The sequence below is a fragment of the Bombyx mandarina genome, chromosome 16 (genome assembly GCF_030267445.1).
Source record: "Bombyx mandarina strain Sakado chromosome 16, ASM3026744v2".
Taxonomy (NCBI): Eukaryota; Metazoa; Arthropoda; class Insecta; order Lepidoptera; family Bombycidae; genus Bombyx; species Bombyx mandarina.
In genome coordinates, this window is record NC_143222.1 from 1256889 (window position 1) to 1274314 (window position 17426).

At 34.1% G+C, this 17426-nt stretch overlaps 1 protein-coding gene across 3 annotated transcripts in view; it reads left to right on the plus strand.

The window, feature by feature from the left end:
• LOC114243911 (two pore calcium channel protein 1) overlaps positions 1-10978 on the plus strand; it is a 40531-nt gene extending 29553 nt beyond the window's left edge. For all 3 annotated transcript variants that reach the window (XM_028175564.2, XM_089733829.1, XM_089733828.1), the window contains exon 17: positions 302-10978. In XM_028175564.2, coding sequence (XP_028031365.2) covers positions 302-414 — 113 coding nt within the window. In that variant the 3' untranslated portion in view covers positions 415-10978. The remainder of the gene's footprint in view (positions 1-301) is intronic.
• Positions 10979-17426: the final 6448 nt, after the last annotated feature.

A 17426-nucleotide genomic window follows, 5' to 3' on the forward strand; every position in this document is an offset into this window, starting at 1 on the left:
TTATCCACTATATTCAATTATGTGATTTTTTTTATTGCTTAGATGGGTAGACGAGCTCACAGCCCACCTGGTGTTAAGTGGTTACTGGAGCCCATAGATATCTACAACGTAAATGCGCCACCCACCTTGAGATATAAGTTCTAAGGTCTCAAGTATAGTTACAACGGCTGCCCCGCCCTTCACACCGAAACGCATTACTGCTTCACGGCAGAAATAGGCAGGGTGTTGGTGCCTACCCGCGCGGACTCACAAGAGGTCCTACCACCAGTATAACGAGAATAATATAGAAATCTATGAACAGGCGTGCCTCCATCGACAACCATAACGTCAAGCGAGGATCCTCTGTCGCCGCCCCTCATCCACCAGCCAGACTCCGAGGACAATCACCAGCCCAGACCGGCGTACCAATTGTAGAACATGATTCATATCGCGTTATACCACAGACTAATGTTTCTGTGGGACGCGATCAAAGACTTGTGATTATCTGTGGGCAAGTGCAGTGCGACCTCATTGGTCGAAATTTAAAAACAAATGGCAACTAATTTAGAAAAAAGCGGGAATTAAACCGCATACAGATAAAATTATTTTAGTTCTACAAGCTAAGATATTTTTAGTAAAGAATTTAACAAATGCTGCTATTAATTGTTATTTTTAAGCTAATTTAATATTAGGTATGTAAATAAATAATTTTAGTCTTAGGTGACATGGAGCAGTATTTTTTGCTTTAATTTTTTAAGTTTTTATTTTTTATTTAACATTTTTAAAACAATTGACCTCGTGATATAGGTACATAATAGATGAATTGTTTATTATTTATGATTTGTTAATTTTCTTATTTTTAAGATATCGTTTTAATATAATTGTCTCATGGGCCGCTGGAAATTGAACTTATTTTTCTGTTTTAGATAATATCTTTTACGTTTAAATTATTAGCGAATAATCAATTCCAAATTCAATATAATATTTTTAAATTTAAATTACTCGTCATTCATATTATTCATTAGACATCATTCATCAATTGCCATATTGAAAAAAAGGAAGAAAAATTATGTTTCTTTCTTATTACTTAGTTGTCACGCTACATTCGAGGGAATATTCTTATAAGTTAATGAATCTACATTGAAAGTCCTATATAATTCGCACGTGGATGGTTTTCCACAAAACGCGAACAGACAGCCAAATCTGAGCTCTGACATCAATACTGGCTGTGCAGCTTAGTTTTTTTAAGATAAGGGAAATATTAAACAAACAGCCTTAACTTTCCAGCCTTAAAATTATGAAATCGAAGCTGTCATGACTGGTCCAAAAGTCATTAAATTAGATTTTTACATGCTTTTTTTATTTATCAATGACCTATAAAGTTAATATTATTTATTACAATTAAAATGCCACAGGAAATTATCACTGAATACTTGATGTTCTGATAAATTTCTACGGTATTATTACGTTATAAATTGTGAAAACCAATTTATTACAAAATACACAATAATATTATAATAACAACAAAAATGTTGGCGGTAATAGATAAATGATAAGTAACGAACTTCAGTTCTCATTTTTATTGTTTGAGATTAAATATTGGACATCTAATATGGAGGGTAGAAATAGGGAGCACCATCTTGTATAGGGGGCTAGTTGAAAAAGTGTCGCTCTGTAAACAGCAAGTTATTGTTGGAAGACTCACCGAAATGGCGCTAGTGTAGGAAATGGAAATGATATGAATATAGCAGTTTTAAACAGGGTTGAAATTTTTTATATTTTTCCTGATTTGTGTAGTCAAAAAATATGAAGTATTTTAAAATTTCAACTATTTATTTTTATTACTATTTACGTTGGAAGTGTTTCTTTCAGTATTAATTTAATATCCCATAATACCAAAAAAAAAAATTTTTTAAATATGTCTGGCCTTTTATGCTTTTGATATCGAGAAATAATAGTAATAAAATTAAATAAGTATAATAAAATTAAATAAAATAAAATTTAAATAAGTGTATTTGTTCAATGGCTTGTTTGCAATATTTTTATTGTGATTTCACAGGAACTGTGTTTGGCGGATTTACGTTGTATATGTCTATGGGCTCCAGTAACCACTTAACACCAGGTGGGCTGTAAGCTCGTCCACCCATCTTAAGCAATAAAAAAAAATCCTCAATAGTTTATGGCGCTGTTTTTAAAATCTTTCCACTTTCTACTGTGGCGCCATCTTTCTGCGAGTCCCTTTCAACTGACACTTTAATACACTAAATTGGTTGCTCTTTACTTCTATCCTCCTTAACACATACATAAAATGATTGCCATACAGCGTATGGCATGAAAATGGCTTGACTGAAATGAATTTATGACACTTAAATAAAACCTTTTCCTAAGCGAAAATCATATTGAATATTTTTTTGTGGACAACGATATATATTTTATATTTTTTGAAAGCTTTTCTAAGAATAAGTTCGGGTTGTTTAATATATTTTATTGCAGTTAATAGAAAAACAGATACAGTGATTGCTATGAATTTATCAGTAGAGTCCGTAAAATACTGTATCAACTCGGTACATATCCAAACACGATTGGTAGCGAAACTAATTGGTAACATTAACGTTGTAATTTCTTCAATGTTCACGAGTCGTAAACACATTTAAAAGAAGTTTTACAGTTAGTTAAATCTCACGTTTTTTTTTCTATGGTCATTGTATTATGTCCACGTTACGAACACTTTCCAGTATTCGAGTAGGCTATAAGTAGCTAAGACCGCAAAAACGCGAGATTAAAAATCGTAAAAGTACTAAATCACTTATTACTGGTGATGGGACCTCTTGTGAGTCCGCACGGGTAGGTACCACCACCTCGCCTATTTCTAGTAATGCGTTTCGGTTTGAAGAGTGGGGCAGCCGTTGTAACTATACTGAGAACTTAGAACTCATATCTCAAGGTGGGTGACGGCATTTACGTTGTAGATGTCTATGGGCTCCAGTAACCACTTAACACCAGATGGGCTGTGAGCTCGGCCACCCGTCTAAGCAAAAAAACCCATTAAATATTAACAAAATAAATATTAATAAAATATCAATAGAGGCGTGGGGTCGGCGACCTGTACCGCGGGAATAAATTCGTAATAGTTGACAGGTTTTTGAAATATGAATTTGATAAAGCTCTAAGTTTATTTTGTTGACGTCTAGAGAGACAGAGGACAATGATGACATCCTCCTTGAAGCAAGAGTTTCGAGTCTCGATGATAAAATAATAAAAATAAGTTTTAATTTCAGAACATAGAAATTACATAGACTTGTTAGTAGCACGCTTATATTTAAAATGTTAGTAAATCTAGGTTGGGTTGGAAACAGTGGTAACACGGCGGCTTAAAGCGTTGGTTGATCAAATATGTAAGCATTGGATGTCATGCCTACAAAATGGACTGCCTATTTTTTGTCATAACGCCTTCACCCTAAAGTCGAATGTTGTAGGTCCGCGCTCATACTTAAATAGTTTTAAAACGGAAATGCTTGAGTAATTCAATGAAGAACTTGTTAGCAGATAACTCTTGGATTTCTAACCAGCATACACACTTTACCATATGTTTATATACATACGTTTGTATGTATATACTTGATAGGTAATTCTTGCATCCACGACGTGTTTGAGTCGCTATAAGAAGCTTTGAGTGAGATTAAATAATTTTAGTTAATGCGAGTGTGTACGTGATATGTATTTAATTTGGTATAGTTGAAAGTTATAGTGTAGGCAGCGGCTTGGCTCTGCCCCTGGCATTGCTGAAGTCCATGGGCGACGGTAACCACTCACCATCAGGTGGGCCGTATGCTCGTCTGCCTACAAGGGCAATAAAAAAAAATAAAAAATTAAATGAAAATTATATTTTTCTTCTTCGGTTTTTTTAAGTACTGTGTGGCAGTGGCTGTAGCATAAACATTTAACATTGAAAATAACTTAAACTATTTAATTTATGGCCTGATGCATGTGACAATAATGGCGTACATAACATTGGCAATTCATCGGCTCGAAGATGGAATACAATAATAATAATTTAAAAAAAAGAGAGTACCCAATGAAAACACACTTTGAAATTCAATCACAGATTTTTCCGAGTAATGGAAATAATTAAAACTACTTTTACTGTTTGTTTTCTCTATTGATTCCCTGGTAGCCTAAGGGACTGTTTTAGCTACGCCCAGACGGGTAGGTTAACTCACGGGCTCATCCTCCTGAAAGAATTTGCTAACACTAGCCCTAGAGAGACTACTTCTATCACGAAAACTGTAAACTATTCGATACACTGGAAATAATTCTATGAAAGTAACAAACGCGAGATCAAAAACCGTAAAAGTAGCTTTAATTATTTAAAAAAAAATTGTTGTATTTAAATTGTATACTTTCTAAATTTTGTGAATTTGCCACACTATATATGAAGCTCTCAGCGCAAAAGTGGCCTAATCCACAATTTTTCATAATCATCTTTATAATTATGTATATTCCAATTTATTTAAAATATCATAAATTTGATGGAAGACCGGCCTATCCATAGTTTTACCCATAGACAACAGATGGCTTTGTAAATTATTTTTGGGCGTATTGTTTTTTTTGCCTACTCAAATTTAAATTCATGAAAACTTAAACCTCATTTCTCCATAATAACTATGGTAAGCTTAGGCCACTTTTGCGCTGACGGCCTCATATATACAATACGTGTCAGTATTATGTTTTATTATACGATTTTATTTTCTAAACAACTTATGATTTGTTCATTAAAATAATGAATTTTGCATTTTTATTTCTGAGATTATTTTATTATAATGTTTGTATTAAAAAAAAAGAAAAAAAAACTTTTTTTTATTATTCGGTAAATAGTAATAACGATAAACAAACTACACGGCTTATCTGGTGTATAGTTCTTACCGGAGCCTACAGACTTCACGAAATGCCTTGAGGCTGAGGCCGTAGTCTCAACTGTATAGTACAACGGTTGTCTCATCCTTCAAACTGAAACTCGGGACGGCATGGTGTTAAAACTAACTAAAATGGTTGGCAGATATCGGCACATAGCTGATGTATTAAGGAGTAACATAAGCGGCTTCAATTTTGTTAAATTCCACGCGAAGTCGCGGGCACTTCTGGTATACGATAATAAGTTGGTTTTTTTTTTGCTTAGTTGAGTGGATGATCTCACAGCCCACCTGGTGTTAAGTGGTTACTGGAGCCCATAGACATCTACAACGTAAATGCGCCACCCACCTTGAGATATAACATCTAAGGTGTCAGTATAGTTACAACGGCTGCCCCACCCTTCAAACCGAAACACACAGGACTGCGGACTCACAAGAGGTCCTACCACCAGTATGTTCATATTCTTCGTCTAGGTATGTATACTACATTTCGTATGTGTGTTTCTTGTGCTCATTACAGAAAACTGTCGGTAGGATCCGATGAATTTGAAAGCATATTGCATTGTGATGATGTTCTACAAAAAATGTACATGTTCATATAATATTTTACATACATGCGTATGTATGTTAAGAATTGAAAAAAAAAACGGTGCTTTTGCTTTATTAGTAAAGATTAAGGCATTAAAGACTATTCAGCCTTATTAATATTTATGAAAGTAAATTAATTATCGTAACAATGAAATCTTCGCATAAGAATTTTGGCTAATTAAAACTAATGTAATAATTTTGTTACAACAATCAAACTGGGTTTAAATAATAAGTTAGTTGTTGTTAAATTATGTCACAGTCGAAAACGTCAACTTTTTGGTGGGAACATAAAATTGTAAGTTAATTGTTTTGAACATAAAATTGTGAGTTATTTTTCTTTGCTAATTTATTCATTATTTAGATTTAGCTAAATTCTTTAAATGTTTATTATTTGTCAAAATGCAGCATAGCAAAATGTTGCAAAATCAATAGACGTGTCTTGTTTCAGAACATTTATTAGGTACAAGTTATAAATAATTCATACATACACCGAGAGCCTTCGGTTTGAAGGGTGGGGCAGCCGTTGTAACTATACAGAGACCTTAGAACTCTTTTTTTAATGTTTTTATTGCTTAGATGGTTGGGCGAGCTCACGGCCCAACTGATGTTAAGTGGTTTCCGGAGCCGATAAACATTGTAGACGTAAATGCCGCCATCCACCTTGAGACATGAGTTGTAAGGGTCTCACTTCTAACAGCACAACAGCTGCCCCGCCCTTCAAACCGAAACTCATTACTGCTTCACGCCAGAAATAAGCAGGCTGGTGGTACCTACCCGCGCGGACTCACAAGACGTCCTACCACGAGTAATTCGCAAATTATAATGCGGGTTTAATTTTTATTACACGATATTATTCCTTCACCGTGGAAGTCAATCGTGAACATTTGTTAAGTACGTATTTAATAGGAAAAATTGGTACCCGCCTGCGGGATTGGAATACCATTGCATCGCTAGATACGCATGCACCGGACGTCTTATCCTTTAGGCCACAACGCTACAAACCCCCAAACACACTATTTCCGTCACAATATAAATACCGGTCACCGTTCTCGTCGAACCCGTCGCTTGCGACGAAGGGCTCGACGAGTAAATTAACTCTCAGACACAGCCCACTGAGTTTCTCGCCGGATCTTCTCAGTGGGTCGCGATTCCGATCCGGTGGTAGATTCTGCGAAGCACGACTCTTGCTAGGGTTCGTGTTAGCATCGTCGTCAGGTTTGAGCCCCGTGAGCTCACCTGCTAGTTACGGTTACGCTGGAATATACCAGCTTAGGTAGGAAACAAAAAAAAGAACAATATAGACAATAGACTTCAAGTCTCGGGCTCTCATTACATAATTGAAACTTGACCTCATGTTTTAACGTGTCTATATCTGATACACGTAACACCGGGTGAGTTTTGACTAACGTGACCATATTTTTTTTTGTCAAAGCGGGATATTGCGTAATTATATAATGATAAAAAGTATTTAGTGTTTTACAAGTATTTTCTTTTCGAAGATAGAATAACACAAAAGAATCAAAGCACTAAACACAAAATAGTTTGTACTCTTGTGATAGTCTGTATACCTCTCTTGTTAAATTAACCCATTTAAACACTTTTAGCTCTATGTTGAATTGAAAAAGAAATTTATCGTATGGTCTGTTTGCAAAAGCGGAACTATGTCGACCCAACTGGGGATTGCGGAACAGAATGCCCGAAAGCGTGACTGTCCCGCCCAAATCGGGACGTATGGTCACATTAGTTATGACCTCTCTCAATAAATAAATAAGAAAACAACTGAAAGATATTACTAAGAAGCATTCGAATAAATAAACTCTGTGATGAGAATCAATATGTATCTGTATGCATTAACGAGAAAGCCATATAGATGTAATTATTTTAACATTATTTTGAGCAATGCTACTGTGCAATATTGTTTTTCGTTTAAATCAATGACTCTGTGTAGTATTACGCTATGTAAATATTCTTGTGTGCGTAGCTAAGAAGATTTCTCTGACATATTTGTAGGAAAAACTGATATTATGATAATTAGAGTGAATGCTTTAGGATAGTTGGCGCTTACTGTTTTGCAGACCACGAAGTCTTGCATTAGGAAAGTTTTAATCATTTCAAGAGAAGCTAAGCATTATGTTATAAAAAGGGTAAAATAGTACGCGTCAATCTGATTTTTGAAAAAATACAGTAATTCCCCCTATAACATGGTATATTGGTACCGCGTTATAGGAAACGTGTTGTAAGGAGTATACTCGTATAACGCGATGGCAAGACCCCATATAACGCGTTATGTACAACTACAAATATCATAAAATATAAATAATTAATTAATTATATTTTATTTTATAACAACACAATTGACACAATGTGCAGAGGTACACGAAATTAATTATGAACGGTACAAAATATAAATTTCACAGTACAGAAATATAACGTGTGAAATCCCCGCGTTATATGGGAGCGTACCCGTGTTATACGAGGGACTGAAATCGCGTAATATGAAAATGCGTTATAAGAATACCGTGTTATAAGGTTATATACTGTATTTATTATAACGCTGTGTACATAATCATATGATATCATTTTCTATAGTACCAAAATGAATACGTTATATTGTACACATTGTGTTATATTTATTTACTTACAATATGTATTATGTAAAATCTTGCTGATAATGTATCCATTTAAATTCGTCTCGTCTATTTTTAATGAATGCGATCTAGTATTAAGAAAAGCAGGGTTATGAAACGCACGGAACGAGAATTAATTAGTAAATGTGTATGTAGTATTAACGAGATGGTTTTACTAATATTTTCCTAATCTTATATATATAAAAATGAATTGCTGTTCGTTAGTCTCGCCAAAACACGAGAACGGCTGGACACGGATTTGGGTAATTTGGTCTTGACTTATTTGTGGAAGTCCAGAGAAGGTTTAAAAGGGAGATAAATATGAAAATGCTTGAAATTAAATAAAAATAACAACTTTGTTTTTCCTTTGATGTGTCCCCCGTCGGACGGATTCCTTTTGTTTGTTTTAAGTTTATTTTATACAAATGTTTAGGTCTTTTATTTATCGATTGAGGCACTACGAAGTCTGCCGGGTCAGCTAGTAGTTGATATTTATCATAATCTTTATGTAAAAATGTTATTATGTAAAAATAATTATTGAAAGTTTCATACTACGAACGTTTCTTTGAAATATTCCATATTATATTTTTATAGCTAATGTATAATTTAAGATATGCCCTACCCCTCACCTTTCTCTATGAGTGTATAATAATGCCAAATCCTTTGGCAGATTCGTTTTAAAATATATTTAGTGACACGTTTAGGAAAATATCTGTATCTTTGAAAATGTTGAAAAAATACATAAAAAAATTCGTCACTAAAAATTAGCGCACGTTAGAAGATTATTAAGTTCCAGCAAAAGTATTTCAATACAACGTTAACATAAAACGTAAGTATAAAGATGTCTTTGAGTGTTAAAAATATTAATATATCTCTCTCTCTCTCTCTTGAATCGGTCCCTCATTGCAGCAATGCGGATCGTGACTCCGTTTGATTCCGTCAACTAGCTGTCTCCATCGATCTCGTTCTGTGTGCTTAGTGAGAGTTTCTTAATGTTCTCCATATCGTAAAAGTTAACCCAATTTTGTATGCAATTGGAACAGCGCCCCTAGCGGCAAACGCACGCAAACGATCCCATTCCATACAAATATGAGCTAACTTTTACGCTATCGAGAACGTCAAAAAACTCGCACTAAGCACACTGTAGCTTGATGGAGTGCGTCGCTGACAGATATTTACAGTTCCTCCGCTATTTGGTCCGACCATCGTTAGGGACCTCTAACTCTAGGCCTTTAAATAAAAAAATATTATAATATAGGACCATAAAAAATATACGCCTAACCTAAAAAAATCATGCGGCTGTTTTTTCGCTTTAGATTAAATCACTTTTGCCAACTGAAATGCCATTGTAATCAAAACCTGTTTCATTTATTATTATACATTAGATCCGGTTACATGTTGGGCACTCCGGATCCTAACCTAAATAGACTATACATAAAATGACCGTAAAATTCTATTTTAATTTGTATGTAGACTCACAATTATTTTTATTCATTTCAATCAAATCTCGTTTGGTTTAATTAATTATATTTAAATGGTAATTTTAACAATATATCAATAATTCTATGTACCTACACATCTGTTTTCCGTAATAAACGATTTTTATTTAATTAATTAATTAAATGTCCATAAAGTGTCGCAAAGTTTTATGATTAAAAAAAACCTGTGGAATAATGGAAACTCGCACTTAGTCAAACGAAAATACAAAATTGTCACCAAATTTTAAATAGCTAATGAAATTGAATTAAGGTTTATTAACATTTGTGTGATCAGTCGTAGTCATACATTCCCACTTTGATTCCTTAGTATTACAATAATATTCGCAATACTTCGATATATAAATAAATTTAAAAAAATCCTACAGTTTGATCTGTAACATTGTAGTGTAAGCTGTGTGTGTTTTATACGCTTTTGTTTCAATAAAGGAGTGCACTTGTCACATTGTTGATTATTAGAAGTTACTTTGTGCATGTGGTTAAGTAAAGTAACTTATTTTAACTACAATTTTTTAATCAGTCGTTTTTGCTACATCCAGTGACCTTGCTTTAAACCAATTAAATAAATAAATAAATAAATATTTACTAACAATCACGCCACGTTAACTGGTCCTGTGATAAGTTCGTAAAGAACTTGTGTTACAGGTACCAGATACACATATTTAATATTCATCCATAGCCCTGGAAAAGTCTTTTATATTTATCATACAAATATCTTCCCTTGGCGGGATTCGAACCCGCGACCCCCTTGTGTAGTGACCATGTCACTTACCACTACACCAGACGGCCGTTAAAACTATACTATAATAAAGAAAAAAGTATTCGTAACATGTTAAGTGAAATTCGAAATTGTAAAGTTTTATAGGTCGTTAGGAACATTATTGTAAATCCTTCGTTATTACTGAAAGAGTGTTTTTATTACGTATATTTTTGTAGAATTTATCTTTAGCAGATAGACAATCTTAATGTGACCTCTTCTTTTATTTATCTACTCAAAAATTTGTAAAAAATCATTTTGTAGGTAAAAGTTGGTGATTTGAATGGTATGAATGAAATGATTATGATGTATTTTGATTAACCACAAATGGTGGGTAGGATAATTTTATTAGAACGTTCTATATCGTTCATTATAGCCGTAGTCTGATTTACGAATAAAAATAACACCATTTCAATCAATTCTCTGTTTTTATTATTTTTATTTCGCATCTTAACATTTTTTATTTATAAGTAGGTAACTCAAATTGTATGTGTTTTAACGATTTTTTTCTATGTGATTCTGTGTTGTTATGTTACCAAAAACTATATGTAATTATATAATATTAACTACATTGTTTCAATGCTAAATCAACGCGAAGTTAATAAATGCAATTTTAGAGAAGTACACAGTTTTTCCGTCTTTTTTCCGAATGCTAGGAACCTAATATGAAGTTTTGAATATTTTGAATAAGTTTGGAGTATTCATTATTGAGTTTCATAGGTGAGCCAACGCTTCACTGTCTTAACAAGGCTTTAAGGCCATCTGCCAATGTTTTTTTTTATTGCTTATATGGGTAAACGAGCTCACAGCCCACCTTGTGTTAATCGGTTACTGGAGCCCATAGACATCTACAACGTAAATGGACCACCCACCTTGAGATATAAGTATGGTTACAACGGCTGCCCCGCCCTTCAAACCGAAACGCATTACGGCAGAAATAAGCGGAGTGGTGGGACCTATCCGTGCGGACTCACAAGAGCTCCTACCACCAGTAATGTTTACACTCCAGTGAAATAGTTCCACTCATTTTTTCACGGACGATTAAAATGAATTCATGATTAATCAAAAATCATAGAAAAGAAATATGTAAATTTCTCTAAACACTGATAGTACAGTTTCATTGCTTAGATGCATGCATGGATTTGCTCACGACCACTCTGGTTTTAAGTCTTTTCCGAAACCTAGCGTCTTGTGAGTCTTAAAGCAGCAGTTGTAGTGGGCGCCGGCGTTGAAGTCATCGTTGTCCATACTCATTAAAAAAACGACCTGTATAACGCGCACATCCCTATTTGTTCTCCTCGTGGGTCTGCCGCCGGCTGACCACGAGGCTTAGAGAAAGGAAGGAGTCCTACAGTCGATATACCACAATCGAACTATTACCTTACATCGACATAATTAAAAACTGTACCCACACCTTAAACCGGGATAGTTTTAATTCTTTATACCTGTTAATTTGGTTTTAGTAATTAATATTCCATACGGAGTGGTCTGCGAGATTCTTTAATTTGATTCCAATATCTCGTTTCTGTTGTCGCACCACCCGCCACGAGAGCGGAGGTCATCCACCACCAGACCATCGTACCAGGAGCCGCTGAGTTCATTACACAGTACTCACCATTAGGCGCGCGAATAAAATGCCTTTACAATGTTCACGAGCGCTATGAGTTGCCCTTCAAATTATAAAATGATCCAAATCGTTACACAGCGGCTCGCATGTGCCATGATAAGCCCTCTGAGTTTCTCGCCGGATCTTCTCAGTGGGTCGCGTTTCCGATCCGGTGGTAGATTCTGCGAAGCACTGCTCTTGCTGGGGCCAGTATTAGCAACGTCAGGTTTGAGCCCCGTGAGCTCACCAACTGGTTCGACGTCGCTGACATAGATAATACACTTAATTTAGTCATAGATAAGCAACTCAAGTACTCAACAAAAATGTTTACGGGCGTCGGCCACTAGATGGCTTCGCTTCGATTAGTTTCTCATTGCTCCTGTAGATAGCAGTAGCATATTACCTATCCTATATTTTATTTTTAATAAACGACCTTGTAAATTTTCTACAACAAATAAAGACTTGTATGATTTATTATTTTTTTTATTTTCCGTGTCTAATTAAACAATAATTAAATGCCTTAACTTTAACAGCATATAAGTTTAGGGGCATCTGCTACAAGATGTCGCTAGTTTCCATATAAAAAAATATTTGTCTTAAAGTATCTTAAAGTTTCAGTGCTCTGGACGCTGGAATAACCCTCTAAGGCTGCCAGTTTAGGCAGAAATCTCTATATATAAAAACTAGCGACCCGCCCTCGCTTCGCTTCGGAAACATTAAAACACACATGAAACCAAAAAAAAATAATTAAAAAAAAAAAAAAAGTAGCCTATGTTCATCAGGGACAATGTCGGCTTCTAATGGAAAAAGAATTTTTCAAATCGGTCCAGTAGTTTCGGAGCCTATTCGAAACAAACAAACAAACAAACAAATCTTTCCTCTTTATAATATTAGTATAGATATAGATGAATTGCTGTTCGTTAGTCTCGCTAAAACTCAAGAACGGCTGGACCGATTTGGCTAATTTTGGTCTTGAATTATTTGTGGAAGTCCAGAGAAGGCTTAAAAGGTAGATAAATATGAAAATACTCGGAATTAAATAAAAATAACAATTTTGTTTTTCCTTTGATGTGTCCCCCGTCGGACGGATTCCTTTTGTGTGTTTTGAATTTTATTTTATACAAAAACTTAGGTCTTTTATTTATCGATTGAGGAACTACAAAGTCTGCCGGGTCAGCTAGTATTAAATAAAAAAACTACTTAGTGATGATACTACTGCTGTTTTTCGCGAAAAGTTTCCTATATTCTCGAAGATTCGACCACAATTGGCAATTATATAAGACATTTAAAATCCTTTTTTGATATTAATTAGAACAATAATAAATGAAACTACAACAAACAGTATCGATTAAAAACACCTTTTATTTTCAAATTAAACCCTAAAATAATTTAAATATATTAACGATATTTATATAATATAAGATTCAAGTTTTTAGCACCGTTTATACACGAATAACATTATTGAGCTTAACATTTTGCATGCCTATATTTTTATGTACAATCTCGCTTTATTAGAATCTAAAAGTTGCCTCGTTTGGGAATCCATGGTTTAAGCGACATTTATCTTTGTAACTAAAGGTCAGTTTTATTTGATACTAGTGGACCCGGCGAGCTTTGTTCCGCCACACGATTTGATTCAAACACATCAACCGGTCAACTTCAAAATTTAACCATAGAACGTTTAGCTGTCAGTTGCGTTTTATTAATCCATATCAGTTGCGTTTTGTTATACCACGTTTTATGTCACGTCCAACGGGAATGTGATAAAAAGTATCCTATGTCCTTCTCCTGGTTCTAAGCTACCTCCTCACCAATTTTCAGCCAAATCAGTTCAGCCGTTCTTGAGTTATAAATGGTGTAACTAACACGACTTTCTTTTATATATATAGATTAGCATCAATAATTCGATGTTTCTAATTGAACTTCAATTAAGTTCATTCCGTTCAAATAGTTGAAGTTTTTTAGCATTATATTTTCTCTATTTTTTTAACTTGAAATGGTTCTTCTGTAGAGTTGCAAAAATGTCGCTTAAACCAAATATCTTTTCACCCCTCAATATAATATTGCCGACCACTATACAGGGTGATGCAGTTCTGAATATCTTACGGCACTTACATATCGACCTTTTAGTAGTACCTATTAAGCAAAAAAATGGCAACATTCTTATAATGTTTTTATCAATCCATCTAAAATTAATAAACATTTTAAATTCAGAATGAATTTTTTTCTGATATGGAATTTTAACATAAATCATTAATGCAATTCAAGGATTCCCATATAGATCTAACGAACATAAAAAATTGAAAGATATAATATTCGCTGTTTGTGTTAGAAAATATGAACTTTTTCTATATCTCTCAATACATAACAATGTAAGGCGTTAAAAAGAAATCGACATTTCAAAATTTTGTCCTGCTCCCGTACATTGATAATACAATAAAAGCGAGCGAGACAACCTTACTGCTATTTACAGCGTTCTAAATTATTATTACAGCACGCATTAAGGGAACTGGGACGCCATGTTGGTTCTTCGATTATTAAAATGACAAGAATTATAACCAGTCATTTCGTTTGACTCTTAGCTTAGATTCATCTTTATTTTCATCATCTAGATCTTTATATATCGAGCACGCGTCTATTAGATCAAATAGTGTGTTCGTTATTTTAACTATAACAGAATATCATACAATACGATATTCTTTTAGATTTAAAAATCAATAATGCTTAGGTATGTAACATAGAAAAAAAAAAACATTCCTTAATTAACTGATACGGACATCAGACATTACATTCATAATACATTATTTTATTTAAAGTCCTTGGAACTTCAATAGTGGGCTTGAATTAATTAATGATGAAATGTTTACATAGAGAAAAAATAGACGCAATATATGCAGTCGATGACGCCTCATACATAATATTATTTAAGTATAGCAATTAAATTATTGTCTTTGCCTAATTCTAGTTTCGTAAGATAAAAAGTCATGACGTCATAACTCTACGTTCACAAATAATACGTCACTGAACGACGTGGACAAATATTATTAAATAAAATAAACGTTAAGATCGAAAAAATGGTGGGAAAATACGGAACTAATTAAACACCACTAGATTTTAATTTCGTAAAAAAAAAAAAACATTAATTACACATCTCTTTTACTGAATAAATCAAGATAACCAAACAAGAAAAACAAAAGTAGATTGTTTTATTAAATTTTAACTTCCAACGACCGCAAGCTAGGATTTAATCGCATACCATCGACGCTGTAATTAATAAAACACTAAAATCACATTTGAGGGCGTCAGCACAAAAGTGGCCTATCCTACATATTTTCATATTCGTGGTTCTACTATACATATTGCAATTTATTTAAAACATAATAAATTTTGATGCAAAACCGGCCTATACCTATTTTCGCCCATAGATAACAGATGGCTTTGTCAGTATTATTTTTGCGCGTTTTGTTTTCGCCTATGAGGCAGTGTAAAAGCAAATTCAGACCTCATTGTCTCCGTGCTTACTATATATAGTAAGCTTAGGCCACTTTTGCGCTGACGGCCTCATTTAGATAACGTGATTATATCGTAGACTCTGTGACGATAAATCGCATACCGCTCGTAAGCAATAATCGTCACACGATTATCGTACAATGTTTACATAGAAATAAAAAAATATTTCATCTACAGTTATGTAATACAAATATAGAATGCAAACGCGCGTGTTTACCTAACGAAATTATGGACGGTAAAACTAAGGAGTACCAATGAAGATGGCGCCACAGTAGCAAGTGGAAAGATTTAAAAACAGCGCCATAACTACCACACTTCACTCTGTTTAAAGCTGCTATGTTCATATCGTTTCCACTTCCTACACTAGCGCTATTTCGGTGAGTCTTCCAACTATAACTTGCTGTTTACAGGTCGACACTTTTCAACTTATCGTAAATTATTAATAAGAGTTAACATATGTGCTACATTTTATTACTGGTGGTAGGACCTCTCGTGAGTCCGCGCGGGTGGGTACCACCACCCTGCCTATTTCTGCCGTGAAGCAGTAATGCGTTTTGGATTGAAGGGTGGGGCAGCCGTTGTAACTATACTGAGACCTTAGAACTTTTATCTCAAGGTGGGTGGCGCATTTACGTTGTGGATGTCTATGGGCTCCAGTAACCACTTAACACCAGGTGGGCTGTGAGCTCGTCCACACATTTAAGCAATAAAAAAAAATTAAAATTTCAATTGGCCTATTGATTAAATATGTTGCTCACCCCTGCCCTATACGATATAGTTCTCCTTCGAAATCCTCCTTAAATAGATCCGGATTTAAAACAAACACGATTACGTATGAAATGTAAAACGAAGTCATACGAGTTCCTCATAAATCGATTTCAATAATTAATTAAAATAGTGACGCGCCGGTTGTTGCTCCAGTAAGTGAGAGAGAAACACGAATGCTTTTTTTGAGTGGAGTGTTCCTAGCCATGGGCCTGGCAAGAGCAGTGCTTCGCAAAATCTACCACCGGATCGGAAACGCGATACACTGAGAAGATCCGGCGAGAAACTCAGTGGGCCAATATCTGTAACACTCTACTTTGCACAAGTCTTCCGATCCGGTGGTAGATTCAGCGAGGCACTGCTCTTGCTAGGGCTAGTGTTGGCAAATTCCCTCAGATTGAGCTTGTGGGTTCGAGCGAAGTTTGAAATAGCCCCTTAGGCTACCAGCGAATAGATAAAGAAAAAAAAAACCATAAATCTTCAACTAAACGTCCATCCTTACAAATATTACCTACGACTTGGAATAAAAACCGTATCTCTTTGTACTGTGAATCACTCCAGCCACTAGGCCAATGACCTTCACAGCAGAAGCTATTATTTCTTCAAATAACTATATATGTGAAGTTTAATTAAACACACACTAGTTTTGTTCCTAAATTGTATAACACACAACACAATGTGTCCATGATTTTAAGAAGGATCTCTAATAACTTAATAATCCTTTTTTTTTTATATAATGCCTATTTACGGTGATTAAATTCTAATGGTGTATTAATTATAAAATTAAATTGACTTAATTATTTTGATATTTTAAATTAATTAAAAAGAAAAACATTAATTATGTAATATATATATATATATATATAATAACATCATAAAATCTATTATAAAATTATAAAACAATAGGCAATTTTTAATTTAATGCCCTTTTGTTTATTGCAATAATTACGTTATCATATTTGAAAACGCAAATTTTTTAAGATTTTAATAATTTTTTTCTGCATACTTAATTTTTTTTTGTCTGTTTGGTTAAGAAATCATTGTAAATAAAAATTATATATTAATTAAATACAGAACAGGAATGAATTAATGTTTATATAAGAATTCCTGAAGAATGCGACACATGATAGTCCCGAAATTTTTATACCAACATAAATAAATTTAAAATCCAATGGAGGTTCTTTTTTT